Source organism: Hypanus sabinus, chromosome 9 (genome assembly GCF_030144855.1).
Source record: "Hypanus sabinus isolate sHypSab1 chromosome 9, sHypSab1.hap1, whole genome shotgun sequence".
NCBI lineage: Eukaryota > Metazoa > Chordata > Chondrichthyes > Myliobatiformes > Dasyatidae > Hypanus > Hypanus sabinus.
Window position 1 is genome coordinate 157479200 of NC_082714.1, and position 19632 is coordinate 157498831.

General features: G+C 39.1%; 1 protein-coding gene across 2 annotated transcripts in view; it reads left to right on the forward strand.

Moving 5' to 3' along the window:
• LOC132399951 (deoxynucleoside triphosphate triphosphohydrolase SAMHD1-like) overlaps positions 1 to 18622 on the forward strand; it is a 37773-nt gene extending 19151 nt beyond the window's left edge. The window contains exons 9-13 of one of the 2 annotated variants that reach the window (XM_059980921.1): positions 322 to 461; positions 11718 to 11810; positions 12546 to 12650; positions 14532 to 14669; positions 15575 to 18622. In XM_059980921.1, the coding sequence (XP_059836904.1) occupies positions 322 to 461; positions 11718 to 11810; positions 12546 to 12650; positions 14532 to 14669; positions 15575 to 15613 (515 nt within the window). In that variant the 3' untranslated portion in view covers positions 15614 to 18622. The remainder of the gene's footprint in view (positions 1 to 321; positions 462 to 11717; positions 11811 to 12545; positions 12651 to 14531; positions 14670 to 15574) is intronic. The other variant, XM_059980922.1, reaches the window with a different exon arrangement.
• The last annotated feature ends 1010 nt before the right edge of the window (positions 18623 to 19632 follow it).

The following is a 19632-nucleotide window of genomic DNA, read 5'->3' on the forward strand; positions in this document are numbered from 1 at the left end:
ATTAGCACCATTTTGTCTTTTAGACTTCCTTTTTATTTTAGTGTATACCAAGTAGGAATCACCTTGAACATTTTCCTTACAAGACTATGGTACAGGTACAGGCCAAAGTGACTCGACAGAATAACAGTTTGGCATGTACAAGGTAGGCCTGGGTCTGTGCTGCATTGCTCTATAACTGTCGAACTCTATTGCTAATAGGTACGAATCACACATTTATCTTCCTAATTCACTTTAAGTCAACCAGAAACAAAAGTTTGTTAGATCAATGCAATTACATGTTGTTATAATGTTTTTCTTTGATATTGTATTTTGTTTTTACAGACAGTATCTTTGAACAGATTCTGAATTCCTCTCAAACTGAGCTGGAAGAGGCACGGACAATCCTGAACAACATCATAAACCGCAACCTGTACAGATGTATTGGGCAGACACAGGCTGAACAAGAGAAAACTATTGAACAGGTAATTATTACTCGGGCTGGTATTCTCTGCCTCAACTCTCTATATTACTCCAACAACCAGAAGGCAGTGAACCTTCCCTTGAAATGAGCTGAGATTGGAAGAGTCCAGTGTAATAGTAATCCTTTTAGCCCTTTGAAGTTCTCTGCTATTCAGCATTATGGCTGTTCTACCTCAGCATCATGTTCCTGTACCACTCCAACACTCTTGATTCAAGCCTGCTCTGCCATGTTGTCGTGGCTGATGCATTTCTCTCAATTTCCTGCCTTCTCCCATATCCCTTCAGGCACTGACTCATCTGCCCCAAGTATACCCCAATGACTTGGCCTTCACAGCTGCATGTGGCAATAAGTTCCACATATTTACCACACTCTGGCTAAAGAAATACCTCCTTATCTCTGTTCTCAATGGACGTACCTCTATTCTCGTCTTAGACTCCCACAACTGATGAAACATCCTCTCCAAGCCTATTCTGTGCAGACCTTTTTAATATTTTTTAGGTTTCTCTGAGATCTCCCATCATTCTTCTGAATTCCAGTGATTTTTGGCCCAGAGTCATGAAATGCTCCTCATATGATGAGCCTTTCGATCCTGGAATCATTTTTGTGAACCTCCATTGAAATGTCTCCAACGACAGCAGATCCTTTCTGCGATAAGGGGCTCAAGAACGCTCGCAGAACTCCAAATGAGGCCTCACCAGCACTTTAACATTAACAGTAACAGCCTTAACATTGCATTCTTGCTTTTATATTATAATCCTCTCCTCACCCTAGCTCTGAGATCTTTGCTTTTATTTACTGGAGACTATATGTTTGCCAGCAGGATAGTTGATATTGTGAGTCTAAAGCTCCATTTTCTTAAACGCATTTGTATTCCTGACCTGCAGCCACGTTTCCAACACGAATCCAGTGAGAAGTACAGCTGCAATCAGCTTTGTTTCCATTGGTTTTAAGCAGTGATAGATTATTGAATTGCATTGCAACATCTTTATTAACTGTACAGATCTTGGACATATAATAACAGAGTTGTCATGATGGGAGATTTTAATTTCTGAAATATTGATTGACATCTCCCTAGAGCAAGGGGTTTAGATGAGGTGGAGTTTGTTAGGTGTGTTCAGGAAGGTTTCTTGACATAATATGCAGATAAGCCTACAAGAGGAGAGACTACTTGATTTGGTATTGGGAAATGAACCTCGTCACGTGTCAGATCTCTCAGAATTTGGGAGAGCATTTTGGAGATAATGATCATAATTCTATCTCCTTTACAATAGTATTAGAGAGAGATAGGAATAGACAAGTTAGAAAAATGTTTAATTGGAGCAAGGGGAATTATGAGGCTATCAGGCAGGAAATTGGAAGCTTAAATTGGAAACAGATGTTCTCAGGGAAAAGTACAGAAGAAATGTGGCAAATGTTCAGAGGATATTTGTGTGGAGTTCTGCATAGGTATGTTCCAATGAGACAGTGAAGCTATGGTAGGGTACAGGAACTGTGGTGTACAAAGGCTGTAATAAATCGAGTCAAGAAGAAAAGAAAAGCTTATAAAAGTTTCAGAGATCTAGGTAATGTTAGAGATCTAGAAAATTATAAGGCTAACAGGAAGGAGCTTAAAAAGGAAATTAAGAGAGCCAGAAGGGGCCATGAGAAGGCCTTGGCGAGCAGTATTAAGGAAAACCTCAAGGTATTCTACAAGTATGTGAAGAGCAAGAGGATAAGACATGAAAGAATAGTACCTATCACGTGTGACAGTGGGAAAGTGTGTATGGAATCGGAGGAGATAGCAAAGGTACTTAAAGAATACTTTATTTCAGTATTCACTATGGAAAAGGATCTTGGTGATTGTAGGGATGACTTGCGGCAGACTGAAAAGCTTGAGCATGTAGATATTAAGAAAGAGGATGTGCTGGAGCTTTTGGAAAGCATCAAGTTGGATAAGTCACCGGGACCAGATCAGATGTACCCCAGGCTGTTGTTGGAGACGAGGGAGCAGATTGCTGAGCCTCTGACGATGATCTTTGAATCATCAATGGGGACAGGAGAGGTTCCAGAGGATTGGAGGGTTGCGGATGTTGTTCCTTTATTCAAGAAAGGGAGTAGAGATAGCCCAGGAAATTATAGACCAGTAAATCTTACTTCAGTGGTTGGTATGTTGATGGAGAAGGTCCTGAGAGGCAGGATTTATGAACATTTAGAGAGGTATAATATGAGTAGGAATAGTCAGCATGGCTTTGTCAATGGCAGGTAGTGCCTTACGAGCCTGATTGAATTTTTTGAGGATGTGACTAAACACATTGATGAAGGAAGAGCAGTAGATGTAGTGTATATGGATTTCAGCAAGGCATTTGATAAGGTACCCCATGCAAGGCTTATTGAGAAAGTCAGGAGGCATGGGATCCAAGGGAACATTGCTTTGTGGATCCAGAACTGGCTTGCCCACAGAAGGCAAAGAATGGTTGTAAATGGATCATATTCTACATGGTGGTCGGTGACCAGTGGGGTGCCTCAGGGATCTGTTCTGGGACCCTTACTCTTTGTGATTTTTATAAGTGACCTGGATAAGGAACTGGAGGGATGGGTTAGTAAGTTTGCTGATAACATAAACATTGGAGGTGTTGTGGATAGTGTGGAGGCCTGTCAGAGGTTACAGCGAGACATTGAGAAGATGCAAAACTGGGCTGAGAAGTGGCAGATGGAGGTCAACCCAGATAAGTGTGAGGTGGTTCACTTTGGCAGGTCAAATATGATGGCAGAATATAGTATTAAGACCCTTGGAAGTGTGAAAGATCAGAAGGATCATGAGGTCCGAGTCCATAGGACACTCAAAGCAGATGCGCAGGTTGACTATGGTGTATTGGCTTCCATTAATCATGGAATTGAATTTAGGAGCCAAGAGGTAATGTTGCAGCTGTATAGGACCCTGGTCAGACCCCACTTGGAGTACTGTGCTCAGTTCTGGTCGCCTCACTACAGGAAGGATAGAAAGGGTGCAGGGGAGATTTACAAGGATGTTGCCTGGATTGGGGAGCATGCCATATGCCACAGGTTGAGTGAACTCGGCCTTTTCTCCTTGGAGTGACAGAGGATGAGGGGTGACCTGATAGAGGTGTATAAGATGATGAGAGGTAGGTCTCAAGATGGCGCTTATGGAGTAAACTGCTGTTTGGCTTTGCTCCAAACCTTTTACGTCTTTTTAACCTACAAACACCCCTTAAATGATCTTTTTATATTTATTCGAAGGGGTCTAAACATACAGAATTTTTCTTTTTAACTATTTGAACTATTTTCAACTCGCTGAAATGTCTAAAGCAAAAGAATCAAAACAGACGAAAGAACCGATAACTTTAGAAACAATTGCGAAGCTTATAGAAGATAAATTTGAAGGACCGGAGAGAAAAATAACCGTAAAGCTCACTGCGTTTGATGAGCGTTTAAAATCATTCGAAGAAAAACTTCAAACACTTACACTGGAATTACAAAAACAACAAGCAAGTATTTTGGCTCTTGAAGAAGCCGCTCGCAAGAAAGATCGTATAATTGAAACTTTGCAACAAGAGCAAACTTGGACTTCTCAACAGATGGATCGTTATAAATCTAAAATTACTGATCTTGAAAATCGCTCTCGAAGACAAAATCTTCGGTTAATTGGGATTCCGGAAAAATTTGAGAGCGGTGATCTTACCGTTTTCTTTTCTAAATTTCTAATGGATGTCTTTGGTTCAGAAGTACTGGACTCTCTTCCAATAATCGACCGTGCACACCGTGTCTCTCGCTTTCGTTCTGATTCAAATTTGAAACCACGACATGTAATTCTCCAGATCCATTACACTCATACCAAAGAGCGTCTGATTCGGGCAGCCCGGAAAAAGGGTATGATTAGCTTTCAAGAATTTAAGTTTCGTATTTTGGAAGATTATAGCCCTGAAGTTTTAATGGCAAGAATGGCTTTTAGAACAGTTATGTCGAAAATTCACCAGAAAGGCTACAAGCAAGCGCTGTTATTTCCAGCACACTTGAGAGTTACTTTTGAAGACGGAACTTTTCGGCTGTTTAAATCTCCAGCGGATGCTCAAAGCTTTTTGGAACAATGACACTTTATCGGGTTGACTAATGTAATGTAATGTAATGTAATAATTAGTCTATCGATTTGGATCTTTTACAGAATGATGTTTTTTTTTGGGTATGGCTTACATGTATTTTTTATATACGGTAAAAGTTCTTTTTTTTTGGCTTATTCTGACTTTATTATTTTTTGATATTATTAATCTATTAGCTTTAAAAATAACTTATTAGGGTTTTTTTTAAGTTTGTATACGCTTTTTTATATTTTTAACATTTAAATATTAAGATTTAAAAAAATAAAATAAAATGGCGTTTCTTCTTCCCGACAGACTTTAGTGCTTGGAACGTCATATCCGTTTTGATGTGTTTGAAAGTTTTAAACTCTCATTTAAAATACCAATTTAGTATTATTCATTTATGGGTTTTATCAATTCAATTTTTTTAACCCTTTTGTTTTATATATATATATATATATATATATATATATATACATATAATACTAATTTTATATTTTAGCTTTTGTTATACTAACCCTTTCTTATAATATGGGTTGTTTGTATTTTTTTTTCAATTTTGTTTTTGTCTGAGTTGCCGTCTTGAGACACAGGGGTAATTTTAGTATTAGATTGCCTGCTTGCCTCTTTTTGGCTTTTTTCCTGGGGTTTCGAGGGTGGAGGGAGGGGAATTTTTCTTTTTCTTTTTTCTCTTTTTGCTTAGTTTTATTTCATGGGCTTATATGAAACTACAAAAATGGTTGCAGTGCCGTGACTTCCGGTTTCTCCTTGAACTCACTTCCTTCTTCCGGGTTCATGAGTTCACTTTTTTTTTAAACTTATGTGTTAACTGTAATACATATTGTCAATATGGATAGGATTATTAATTTTGTTTCTTGGAATACTAATGGTTTAAATCATCTGATCAAACAGAAAAAAATATTCAAAGTATTCCATAGAATGAATGCCAATGTTATTTTTGTGCAAGAGACTCATGTAAGGAAGGTGGATAGTCAACACTTTTTTAGGTTTTGGAAGGACCAACAGTATCACTCAAATTCGCAAGCCAAAGAGGTGTTTCCATTTTTATAGACTCATCAACTTCTTTTATACATCATGAAACAATTTCAGATTCACAAGGTAGATTTTTGCTTATTACTGGTCTACTTTTTAATCAAAAAGTTGTTTTAGTTAATGTTTATGCTCCAAATACTGATTGTCCTGAATTTTTTAAATGCTTATTTACATCCTTTCCTAATCTGAATCAATATAGATTGATAATGGGTGGGGATTTTAACTGTTGTTTAAACCCTTTGATGGATGGATCCAAGCCCACCCAAATTCTTCCGAATAAATCAGCTTCTCTTATTAACTCTTTTATGATTGATTCAGCTGTTTGTGAAATTTGGCGTTTTCTACACCCTAATGACAAAGAGTTCTCATACTTTTCCCATGTTTATCATAATTACTCAAGAATTGATTACTTTTTCATTGATCACCATTTACTTATAGATGTTACTGATTGTAAATATGACTCTATTACCATATCTGATCATGCACCTCTGAAGTTAACTATTAAAATAACAGATTCATATATCAATGCTAAATTTTGGAGGTTTAATCCTATTTTATTGCAGGATTTAGACTTTGTTAACTTTATTAAACAACAAATTGATTTGTTTTGCTCAACAAATTCTACAGCAGAGATCTCTAGTGGAATTTTATGGGATACTTTTAAAGCATATATTCGTGGACAGATTATTTCATACTCTGCTGGAGTTAGGAAACAAACTAATTCTAAAATATTAACATTAGTTGATAAAATCAAAGCAATTGATAAGATTTATTCAATGACCCCTAGTAAAGAACTTTATAAAGAAAGAGTGGAACTTCAAATGGAGCATAGTTTATTATTATCCTCTTCGATTGAAAGTCAGTTAATTAAATCAAAAACCCAATTCTATATATATATATGGAGATAAGTCTGGTAAATTATTGGCTAACCAATTGAAAATTGTTTCAGATAAACGACAGATTACTAGGATTCGTAAACAAGATGATACTCTGACGACCGACCACTAAGAGATAAATAAAGCCTTTCAAGATTTTTATAATTCCTTATATCAATCAGAATTCACTAAGGACTTTTCTATAATAAATGAATTTTTAAGGAAATTGAATATTCCAAAAGTAACTGTTGAGGATAACGTATTTTTAGATACACCTATTATGGAGTCTGAAATAGAAAAGGCTATTTTTTCAATGAATTCTGGTAAAGCTTCTGGTCCAGATGGTTTTTCCGCAGAATTTTTAAAATCTTTTTCTTCTATACTTTCTCCTTGGCTTTGTAAAATTTTTAAAGATGCATTAAGTATAGGCAAATTACCACAATCTTTTTATGAAGCTTCTATTTCTTTAATTCTTAAAAAAGATAAAGACCCTACTGAATGTGCATCCTATCAGCCTATATCCTTGTTGAATACGGATTTTAAGATTTTTAGTAAAATTTTGACTATTAGATTAGAAAATATATTACCTCGAATTATTTCTGAAGATCAGACTGGATTTATTAAAAATCGCTATTCATCTTTCAACATTAGAAAATTAATTAATATTATTTATACTTCTTCATCTAAAATACCAGAATGTGTCATTTCTTTAGATGCTGAAAAAGTATTTGATAGAGTTGAATGGTCATATTTATTTAATACAATGCAACAATTTAATTTTAGTTCAAAATTTATATCATGGATTAAATTAATATACCATAAACCCTTAGCTTCAGTTTTTACCAATAATCAAAGAATCCCTTTTTTTCAGTTATTTCGTGGTACAAGGCAAGGTTGCCCTTTAAGTCCTTTACTATTTGACATTGCTTTAGAACCTTTGGCTACAGCTATTCATGAATCACCCAATATTCTGGGTATTACCCGTGGGGAGAGGACGTATGAAGTATCATTATATGCTGATGATTTGTTATTATATATATCTGACCCTGAAAGATCTATTCCTGCTATTTCGTCTTTGCTTGCTCAATTTAGTAACTTTTCTGGTTATAAATTGAATTTTAACAAGAGTGAACTATTTCCATTAAAATGCAAGTTCCAATTTATAAACATTTACCATATAAAATTGTTACAGATTATTTTATTTACTTAGGTATTAAAATTACTAAAAAACATAAAGATTTATTTAAGGTTAATTTTTTACCTTTAATTGATCAAATTAAGCAACTTGCTATTAGGTAGTCTCCACTATCTTTGTCATTGGTTGGCAGAGTTAATGCTATTAAGATGATGATACTACCTAAATTTTTATATTTATTTCAAGCATTACCAATTTTTATTCTAAAATCTTTCTTTGATACTATTGATTCCAAAATATCTTTGTACTTGTGGCAAAACAAAAATCCTAGATTGTGCAAAAAATATTTACAGAGGCCTAAGAAGGAGGGCGGCTTGGCTTTACCAAACTTAAGATTTTACTATTGGGCAGTTAATATATGGTATTTAATATTCTGGACACAAGAATTGACTATAGCTGCTTGCCCACAATGGGTAAATTTGGAATGTAAATCTGTGCAAGATTCTTCACTGATTTCAATCTTAGGATCTTCACCTCCTTTTTCTTTATTCAAATTGAATAAACAGATAACTAATCCCATAGTCAGATATACATTACGAATTTGGTTTCAATTTCGTAAATTTTTTGGTTTGAATAAATTTATTTTATCATGTCCTATAATATCTAACTATTTTTTTGGCCTTCATCTATGGATCAAGCTTTTCTTTTATAGAAAACAAAAGGTATAACATGTTTTCGTGATCTGTTTCTGGATGATAACATTATGTCCTTTGAACAGCTATCTAATAAATATAATTTACCTAAAACCCATTTTTTTAGATATTTGCTAGTTAGAAATTTTTTGTATAATGAGTTACAGTCTTTTTCGAAAGAATGTCCATTGGACATTACAGAAAGAATTTTAGCCCTTAATCCTTATCAAAAGGGTTTAGTAGCCATCATTTATAAGATGATCATGAATTTACAGCCAGATGTATCAGAAAAAATTAAGAAGGAATGGCAAGAAGAGTTGCATTGTCCTATATAGACTGAGCAATGGGAAAAAATTTTATTATTGGTAAATTCATCCTCTATTTGTGCTAAACATGCCCTAATACAATTTAAGGTTGGACATAGAGCTCATATGTCTAAGGATAAACTGGCTCGATTTTATTCTCATGTTAATTCAACCTGCGACAGATGTCATTCTGATGTTGCTTCATTGACTCATATGTTCTGGTCTTGTCCTTATTTACAAAATTATTGGAAAGATATTTTCAGTATTATTTCAAGAGTTTTAAATATCAATTTTCAACCGCATCCTTTTACTGCAATTTTTGGTTTACCAATGATGGATAATAACCGTTTATCCGCTTCATCTCAATGAATGATTGCATTTGTTACATTAATGGCTAGAAGATCTATTTTATTGAATTGGAAAGAAATTAATCCTCCAACTGTATTTCAGTGGTTTTCTCAAACTATCTCTTGTTTGAGTTTAGAAAAAATTAGAAGCGTGGTTTTTGATTCTTCAGTTAAATTTGAAGAAACTTGGAGACCATTTATTCAACATTTTCATATGAGTTAAACTGTCTTTTCCTAAACCTTACTTTTATTATCCTTAATTATTTGGATGGAGGTTCGGAGTTATTGGCACTAATATATTTATTTAACCTTATATATTGGCCCATGTTGGTTAGTTTTTTTTTCTTTTTTTTGTTTTTTTTTCCCTTTTTTTGTCTCTTTTACATTAATACTATGAGTTTGGGAGGCCTTATATATTGATTATTATATATCTGATTGTCTATTTAAACTATTAATTATGTATTCTCAATCGCTTTGTATTCATATTTCATCTATGTTTTTCTTAAAATTACTAAAAAGATATAAAAGAGAAAAAGATGATGAGAGGCATTGCTCATGTGGATAGTCAGAGGCTTTTCCCCAGGGCTGAAATGGTTGCCACAAGAGGACACAGGTTTAAGGTGTTTTTTTATAGTGAGATGTCCAAAATACACAACATGAATCAATAAGCTGCTCCAAGTTGTGGTGCTTCTAATTTCCCAGCATATCCAAAAGCTGATGTTCATTTGGTGTAACTACAGAAAAATTTTACTGACAGGAAAGTCGTAGCAAGGCTAATCCAAAATCAAAACAGAACATTTGCCTTTTACCTGCGACCATATGGACTGTTATACTTGGGTGACGTGTCCACAGCTCCAATGATTGCTCCAAAAGTCAGGGTAAGTCAAGTCTGAGTAGTCAGGGCATTAAAAGTTATGGTGAGAAAGCGGGGGAATGGGACTAAAGGGAAGATTGGATCAGCTCATGATGAAATGATGGAGCAGACTCGATGGGCCGAACGGCCGACTTCTGCTCCTTTGTCTTATGGTCTAAAAGTCGAACCTTTCATTTGATCCTTTATTAGCAATTGGCAAACAAGCAACTAAGCATTATTGAGTGTTACCTCAGCAGTCAGCAAACAATATGAGCTCCACCAGTCCCAAGCTCTAAATTGCAATGAAATAAACAAGAATGCGTAATTTATTCCTGTCGATTTACCACACCCCACTCATGTAGCCGTTACCATCATAAACATAATAAACCCCAGAGCACAGAAGTGCAAAGCAGAGAGAGAACTGATACATTGCTTCTACAATAATTTTTGAACAGATTTTCTGAAATGCTTCATTTTTTCCAATCTCTCTCTGTTACGTGTTTATTAATAGTAAAACAATTGAAACCCCTTTTTAACAAGTATCATTAGCCCCTCACTGACAGCCAGTGGACTCACCAATGAGAAAACCACCTGTCTCAAACTTCGTATATCTAGTTTGGTATTCCTTGGGCCCCACCAAAACTGGGAAGTTGGGATGTCTGAACCACCGGAACCTCGATCTGTGTGAATACTGTGCAGATACTGCCCCCATGCAATTATCTGTCGACAAGAAATAACAGATCATGCACTCCATACAATTACAATATTTACAAACGTCAGCTTTATCAAACAGTTAGTAGAGAAAAGAAAAGAAAAAAAGATAAAAAGGGCCGACTACAGTTAACCCAGTCCAAAAGTGCACATCCATTGGAGTTCATCTTGAAGTTGTCTTTAACTCACGTGCTGGACCACAGTCTGCATGAAAGCACACACCGTCTTCCAAATGTCACTCCAAATCTATCTCATACAAACGGGCTCCCCCGGGGGGTATTGGTCCTTCCTCCTTGAAGCTTTCATCGTAACAAAGCACCTTGTGCAACAGGGACAACGTCCTCAGCCATCTTCCCTCTTGTCCTCTCCCAGCTCCCCTCAGAAAGTACCTCAACCTGCACCACAGTGTCCATCACAAAAACCTATCAGGCAGTGTTCTCTAGAACCTTCTCCCAATTCCACCATCCTGATTGGTTGACACAACATTCCTAACTTGAATAATATAGCCTCTTAACTTTAGCTCAAGCCCAAGGATGCCAAAAGCAGAACAGACTGGTTTTAGAGAACTGTTGTGTTGGCGCATGGCCAAGTGGCTAAGGTGTTGGTTTAGTGATCTGAAGGTCACTGGCTCAAGCCTCAGCTCAGACAACGTGTTGTGTCCTTGATCAAGGCACTTAACCACACGTTGCTCTGCGATGACACCGGTGCCAAGCTGTATCGCCTTAATGTCCTTCCCTTCGACAACATCAGTGGTGTGGAGAGGAGAGACTTGTGCATGGGCAACTGCCGGTCTTCCATACAACCTTGCTCAGGCCTCAGTCAGCATCGAAATCGATGGACAGCCGAAGAAGAAGAACAAGAAGAAGAGAACTGCTAAAATGAAATATCTAGAGCATCGTAAAAATCTTAACCAGGGTGTTACACAATGAATGCACATAAATAAGCATTATATTTCCTTACGGAACAAGGTCCATAATTACTGTTACTAATTCATCAATCATTGATAATCTCTGCTCAAAATTATAATGGCATTCGAGAAAATTTGGGCATATGCTCTCAAAAGTTTCCTCTTCCTGAACGGTCATTTGTAACATTACAATCCCTGTAGGTGTTGACTGTCACAGACTGCAGTCGATGTTTTATTGTAGTTTGGATTTTATTTGTACATTTACAAATTTAACCAGACTCACTTGAAATGTTCTCTCTCCATCAGGAGGAGATTGCTGAGCTGAAGACTAAATTGGTTGAAGCTGTTCTCTCAGAACAAGTGGGTGTTGAAGTCGAGGCAAAAGATTTCATTGTAAATGTGAGTACTGGCTCATTAATGATGGAGAGGAGAGTTCTCTATACATCTGGCAGATTGTGCCATTATGGAACCAAGCCGTTTGATCAGTCATCAGGTACCCATTTACCTAATCCTACCCTCATCTATTTTATTCTCCACATGTTCCTATTAACTCAGTACAGATTCCAGCACTCACCTGCACACCAAGGGTTAATTACAGTGGTCAATTAATTTACAAATGTGCACAATTTGGGATTTGGGAGAAAATCTGAAACCCCAAGGAATTCCCCTTGGTTATGGGAGAGCATGCAAACTCCACATAGACAGTACCTGAGATCAGGATTAAAGCCAGGTCACTGACTCTGTGGCAATCACCAAACACCCATGCACACATCTCATTTGAATCATCCCTCATTTCCATCAAATCCCCCCCAGATCCTATCACTTACCCGCTCTGTAGGTGTAATTTACCACAGACATTTAACCCGCTTGTCATTGGGATGTGGGAGAAACTGGTGCACCTCAGGGAAATTTGCATGTTCACAGGGAAATTGTATAATCTCTGTGCAGGAGTTTGGGATTGAGCCTGCACTATGGAACTAAGAGGCTGCACTTCTATCAATAGAGTAACTGTCATAATTGATGGGCTTGTGACCAATGTGATAAAAAATACAGTTTGCTTTATTTTGTGGCTATTTATGAGAGAGTAATTTGTATTTTACCATGAATAAATATAACTAAAATTTCTCACACTAGGTTATTTCAATGAACTACGGGATGCAAGAGAAAAACCCCATTAATAATGTTCGATTCTACCGCAAGAATAACCCTGACAAGGCCTTCAAAATCAGCAGAGAGCAGGTAACCTCCCGAGCATCGGAGATATAAACACGTCTGGCTGCTGAAGCAGCGTGTGAACTCGTTTCCTTCCAGCCTTGCACCGGCCACTGTTGGGGTTGTGACTGGGGCTCTCGCTGTGGGCTTTCCACTGTTTTCAGTTTGCTTCCCAGCCATCATCGTCTCTGGAGATATTGGCCATCTCACTGGGATTCAGTCTGAACTTGGTGTGTCTGCAATCTGAACCTTGCTCCGTTGCTCTAGGAAGCTCATTGTGGTCTGGTTGTCATAACAGGATAGTCTGGACAGGCTGAACATGCATTTCCCGGACTTTATAAATGTGAGAGGAGAGTCGTTTGAAACATACAGTACAACAGGGTTATTCGGAGCAAGAAGGCTGCGGGTGAATGGCTAAGGATTTCCAGAGCGAAAGTAGTTTTACTACTTGGAGTAAAAGAGAGGCAAGACTGCACAGGCGCGTGACGTCAGCCAGTAGAGCGGGAAAAGTCTAAAAAGAAGACCGCCATATCCAGCGGGTAGCAGAGTGAGAGGTGGCAGAGTGATAGGGCTTTAGCTCAACGGGCTTAGGTGATAACGGGATGATGCGAGATAGGTCCACCTGTGTTAATTGCAGAAAGGAAGTAGTACGTGTGTGAGGCCGGTTTTCCGCGCTCGGTGTCAGATATGGGAAGTCCTGGAGTCTCCCAGCCTCCCGGATGGCCATACCTGCACCCGGTGTATTGAGCTGCAGCTCCTAAGGGACCACTTTAGGGAACTGGAGATGCAGCTCGATGACCTTCGTCTGGTCAGGGAGAGCAAGGAGGTGATAGAAAAGAGTTATAGGCAGGTGGTCACACCAGGGCCATGGGAGACAGACAAGTGGGTCACAGTCAGGAGGGGGAAGGGGAGGAGTTAGGTACTAGACAGTACCCCTGTGGCTGTCCCCCTTGACAATAAGTACTCCTGTTTGAGTACTGTTGGGGGGACAGCCTGCTTGGGGGGAATCACAGTGGCCATGCCTCTGGCATAGAGTCCGGCCCTGTGGCTCAGAAGGGTAGGGAAAGGAAGAGGAAGGCAGTAGTGATAGGTGACACTGTAGTTAGGGGGTCAGACAGGTGATTCTGTGGATGCAGGAAAGAAACTCTGATGGTTGGTTGCCTCCCAGGTGCCAGGGTCCGGGATGTTTCAGATCACGTCAAAGATGTCCTGCAGTGGGAGGGAGAACAGCCAGAGGTTGTGGTACATATTGGTACCAATGACATTGGTAGGAAAAGGGAAGAGGTCTTGAAAACAGACTACAGGGAGTTAGGAAGGAAGTTGAGAAGCAGGACTGCAAAGGTAGTAATCTTGGGATTACTGCCTGTGCCACGCGACACTGAGGAAAGGAATAGAATGAGGTTGAGGGATTGGAACAGAGGGCAGGGATTCAGATTTCTGGATCATTGGGACCTCTTTTGGGACATGTTCAGCACAATTCTGTGGGCCGAAGGGCTTGTATGGTGCTGTAGGTTTTTTATGTGTCTATGTTTCTAACGGGGCTTGCCAGGATTGAAGTGGAAAGGATGTTTTCTTTTTGAAACTGTAGAACTAGGCGTTCAGTTTTTAAACATAGATGGTTGCTCTTTTAAGAGGTGAGGCAAAGCCTTTTCTCTCAGAGATGATGCATCCTTGGAACTTTTTTCTTGGAAGCAAAGAACTTGAGTATTTTCAAGACAAAGGCATGATAAACTGGTGGGTGGTTACTGTGAGTAGTCAAGATGGTGGATTGGAAGTTACAACAGATTAGTCATGATCTTACTGGGAAGTGCAATAGACTCGAGCGGCTGTGTGGCCAGCTACCTCGTAAGTTTGTATATCTCCTCGTGGTTGTGGGTATTAATCGCTCTCACTCTGGTGCCCACCCAGGTATCTCAGAATCTACCAGAGAGGTTTTCAGAGCAGCTGATCCAAGTGTTCTGCAAGAAGACCGGCAAGAAGTGTGTGGACGCTGCAGAGAAATGCTTTGCCGAGTGGTGTAAGACCAAGGAATTACCCATGCCATGGGTAAGAAGAGGGAGTTATCTCAGTGTTACTATAATAGTTTCTGCAAATCTTTAGATAATACAACATTTGTATTATGATGGGTATCAATAGGGGAGATGCAAGCAGGCTTTCTAGATTGTGTGAGATTAGAACAAGAGGCCATGGGTTAAGGGAGAAAGGCAAAATGCTTCAGGTTTCATGATGGGGAGCTTCTTCACACAGAGGGAGATGAGAGTGTGGAATAAGTGGCCAGCAGAGGTGATCTGGGTTTAGTTTCAACATTTAAGAGAAATTTGGATAGATATATGCATGAGAGGGGTAAATAGGGTGACAGTCTGGGCACAGCTCAGTCAGACGAGACAGATTAATAGTTTGGCATGGACTGGATGGGCCAAAGGGCCTGTTTCAGTGCTGTAAAGTCATGTGACTATCATGGGCATACATACCCTGCACACAGATGCCACAAATTAGCTTTTTGCTGCCCTGTGCCTCCTGCCAAATGGCAACAACAGGAAGAGGGATGAGGTGCTGACTGATCTCATCATCCTGAGACATTGCTTCTTGCAGATGTTCTCAATCCTTTCTCTCCTTGGCTGTTATACTCTGGAAATATTAGTGTCGGTTTTTACCTCCTGTAGGTGTTTGAGCTTCTCTAGTCAGAGATTGATGTTTGTCATGCAAGGAGACTGTGGAAATGTCCCCTTTCCTTCCTCAAAAATAATGGCAAGGAGGAGGTGGGTGGGAGGGGTTTGAAACCTGAGGGGGTGGAAGGGGCTTTCATTGAAATGGAGGAACTGTGGCAGCATGGTGTGGACGTGCAAGGAAATTGTTTTTCTTAAGCCCTTTTGAAGTTTAAATAACGTGATATGATATTCTTTTCCCTTCAGAATGGTGGTTAATCATTGCATGTTTGTATCTATCTGCAGGATAGTGATGATACTGACTCTGCAGCGGTGTCAGGATAAGCCCAGGAGTGACGTTCAATCACATCGTCAGGCGTGGAGCGATAAAGCTGTTTAAGTAGAAAGAGAATGTTGTAGCTTTTCAAGTAGGAAGGGTGGGGAATTTCCTGTGCATCATGCAATTGTTTTATTTCTCGTCCTTGTTGGTTTAATCTCCTAGTTTCCTTGGTTCTTTTCTGATTCCCAGTTTACAGAGTGTTTGCTTCAATGGTGAAAAGAAAACTTCATGCAAAGAAATTGAAATCTAAATGACTTAGGAGCAAGTTAGTTGAGAAGAATTGATTTCTTTTTCAACACAATATCTTCTTAATTGATTGCTCCCTGTTCCATTTGGTACCTAACCTCAATCTGTAAACCTTGTAGTTTGTGTCACCATGCAGAACATTGCAGAATGTGGAATACATTATTCACAATAAACATATCTTTAGTTCACCCCCCCCCCACCAAATTTCTGCAGGGATAGCTCCCACCCTCTGTGATTCCCTTGTCCATTCTCCCTTCCCACTAATTTCCCTCCAGGCACCTAACCCTGCAAGCGTCCGAAAGGCTGGACCTGCCCAAACACCTCCTCCTCAATTCAGGGCCTTAAACGGTCCTTCCAGGTGAGGCAACACCTCACTTGTGAATCAGATGGGTTGTCTATTGTATCCGGTGCTCCCGATGAGGCCTCCTCTACTTTTAAGACCCATCATAAATTGGGGGGCTGCTCCCTCAAACACTTCCGCATCGTCCACCACAGGCAGGACTTCCTGGTGCCAAAACTTCCTAATTCTGATTCCCAGTCTTGTTCCAACACCTAAAATGCCTCCCACTTTGTTGTGCTAAGCTGAGGTCACCGTCAGGGTGGAGGAGATACACCTTATATTCCTACTGGGAATTGAGGCGACATTTTGCTATTGCACTTTTTAATAATGGTCACTGGAATCACTTGTCATTTAACATACTCAGGATGTTTTTAACTTGTCAAAAGGCAGCTGGATTTGCACTATAGAAATCAGAGCACTAAACACATTTTATGCAAATACCTTGCCCATATATGTGGGGTTAAAAGTTATGATTTGTGGCTTTTATATACTTTAAACCTGTTAAAATTCAAGCCAAGCTTAGTTTCTGCTGCCACTTCGTTGGCCACTTACTGTTCAATCATTACAGGGTGAGAATGGACCAGTGTTTCCAGGTTTCATTGTAGAACAGTATGGATTTCTGACCAATAATGGAGAGTTTTCATGTTTAAATTAGGCTTATTGTTTGAGAGTTCTCAATTAATATAATCACATAATGATGAGATATCATTTGTAGACTCAAATAGGAACACTGTAGATAAGTATTCAGATCGTCCCATGTACTACCCTTCATTGTCAAACCCTACATAACCTGCTTCATTCCCAGCTCTGAAATACAAGCTCATCCGATTCTTCACTCCTCATGACGTGGGGAATTTTGTTCAGATATCACAAACATCTCATCCTTGCGGAAATGGAAACTAGTCAACATTGGAAGCCAAATTCTCAAAGACTGCACAGTTATTACTCAATCTGAGGTGCTTAGTGTCCAAGGGGATAAGTGTGAAGATTATAGGTAAGGTCAGTCCTTTGTCCTGAATCGTGTTTTCATGTAGTGTAAACTGGTGCATACAGACACTGGTTCCTTATTGCAAGTAACTTTAGCCATCTGCGCCCACCATCTTCTCACAAGCTTATTTTAGTGTAAATATAGCATTGTATGAAAGTGATAATGAGAAATATACAAGTAGTACATTTGACAAAAGGATTTAGTAAATCACATTCAAAAGAAGGAAGACAGTTTGAGCTTTTGTGAAATTCATGGAGTTGGGGAAATGGAAGGACAGAACTACTTCTGTGATTGACTTGCAACTAGAAAGTCTGGTGTCCCCACTGATAATTCCTGATGGGTGTGAACGATGGACAACTGCTCCCCACTCCATCCTTTCCCAGATTAGCATGGAAGTTCATTTAGTTGCTTTAGCAAAGCATGTGGGAGAAAGGAGAATGTGCTGATTGGCCAACACAAGAATGTTGTGGGTGGTCTGAATGATAAGAGGTCAGGTTTGTAGACAATGCAAATACACTGTGGTGTTCAATCGATTACTGAGGAGCTGGTAATGTCTCTGATTATGCTGTCCATGGTCCTGTTGACATTTAGTGGGGAGCTGAGGTTCTTTGTCTCCCCGACTCCAAATAATCTCAGGCGAATTTAACTCTACCTTATAAATGTGAGTTGTTTACTGGAGCTCAGGTGTTCCCCAGGTGAAGTCGGCCTATACCCAAGAGGGGTAGAGAAAGAGAGAGAGAGAGAGAGAGAGAGAGAGAGAGAGAGAGAGAGAGAGAGAGAGAGATGCAAGAATGGATTCTGCCAATCTGCTTGCACAATTTATTGCGAGAGGTGGGAGGGTATTATCTCTGGTGAGGTACAGGCTGCAACACTGTGCAATAAATTGCCTTATTGAGGTATTTCAGAGGTAAAATAGATGTAGAAGTTTTCTGTGATTGGACAACTGAATGTCATTTCACTCCTTTTTCTTTTATTTTTCTTCATTTAATTGGATAATGAAAATCCAGTTGTATTTGGTGGTAAATATGTACTTTGATAATAAAGTTATTTTGACATTCAGTTTACTTCGGATACTGGGAAATATTTTTGTGACATTTGATATTAGATCACATAACTCCATCAGCCCTGTTTAAAAGGTCTCTCCTGGAGTGAGTTTGCATAATCATTTAGACATTAATTGTGTTTTCTTTGTCATAGTGGAATATTTAATGTTTTGTCTGTTTCTTGAATTATATGGTGATACAGTTAATGACAATGGAATATCAATAAAGTTGGGCTTGTCTGATCAATATCTTATTGTGTATCATTTTGTTGGTAAGTTCTTGTATTGTAGCAGTGACGACAGTTAAAGTCAATTTAACAATCAATCAGATCCAGTCATTACCTACAAATGGGACTTTTTCACAACCTGAGATCTCCTGGATCTCTGGATCTCTTTTGCCAGAGAACTGTGGACGTGGCCATCAAATACAGTCAGTGGCCACTGTATCAGGCAGAGGAGGCCCCTGCTGGTCACTGAGTGTGTGTTCACGTTTGTCTGTTGCAGTAGCTCATCCACTTTAAGGCTCGATGTGTAGTGTGTCGAGATGCTCCTCTGCACACCACGGTCATGACACATGGTTATCTGAGTTACTATCGCTTTCCTGTCAGCTTGAACTATTCTCATCTAATCTCTCTCATTAACCAACTATTTTTGTCCACGAAACTGCGGCACACTGGGTGTTTTGTTGTTTTTCACACTATTCTCTGTAAACTCTGGAGAAGGTTGTGCATGAAAATCCCAGGTGATCAACGGTTTCTGAAATGCTCAAACCAACGCGTATGGCATCAGTAATCATTCCAACATCAAAGTCACCCTGATCACATTTTGTCCCCATTCTGAATAACAAGTGAACCTCTTGACCATGCCTGCATGCTTCAATGCATTGAGTTGCTGCCAGATGATTGGCTGATCTGATACTTGCATTTACATTCTCTTGTCGAGGTGTACCTCGTGAAGTGGCCGCTGAGTATATATTCAAGGCTCAGATGGATTTTGGCTTCAGGGTGGAGAGTTAGGGGCTGAGGATAAAATCAGATCAATCATCAGGTTTGAGGAGCCAAATACCCAACTCTGTCCAGCAAGGCACTGTCATAATTCAAAAAAACAAGAGCAGGTTATTATCACATGCGTACATCAAGAAATCTGTTGTTTTGTGGCAGCAGTACCATGCAATACATAATTAAAAATTATGATCAGTTGTAAAAAAATGCTAAATTGAAATAGTGAGTTAGTGTTCAAGAATTCATGGACCAATCAGTAATCTGATGGTGGAGCGGAAGAAACTACTCCTTAAAGTTTGATTGCGCATCTTCGGGCTCCAGCACCTGCACCCTGATGGTGGTAATGGGCAGAGAGCATGTCCTGGATAATGAGGGTTCTCGATGATGGATGCTGATGATCCTCATGA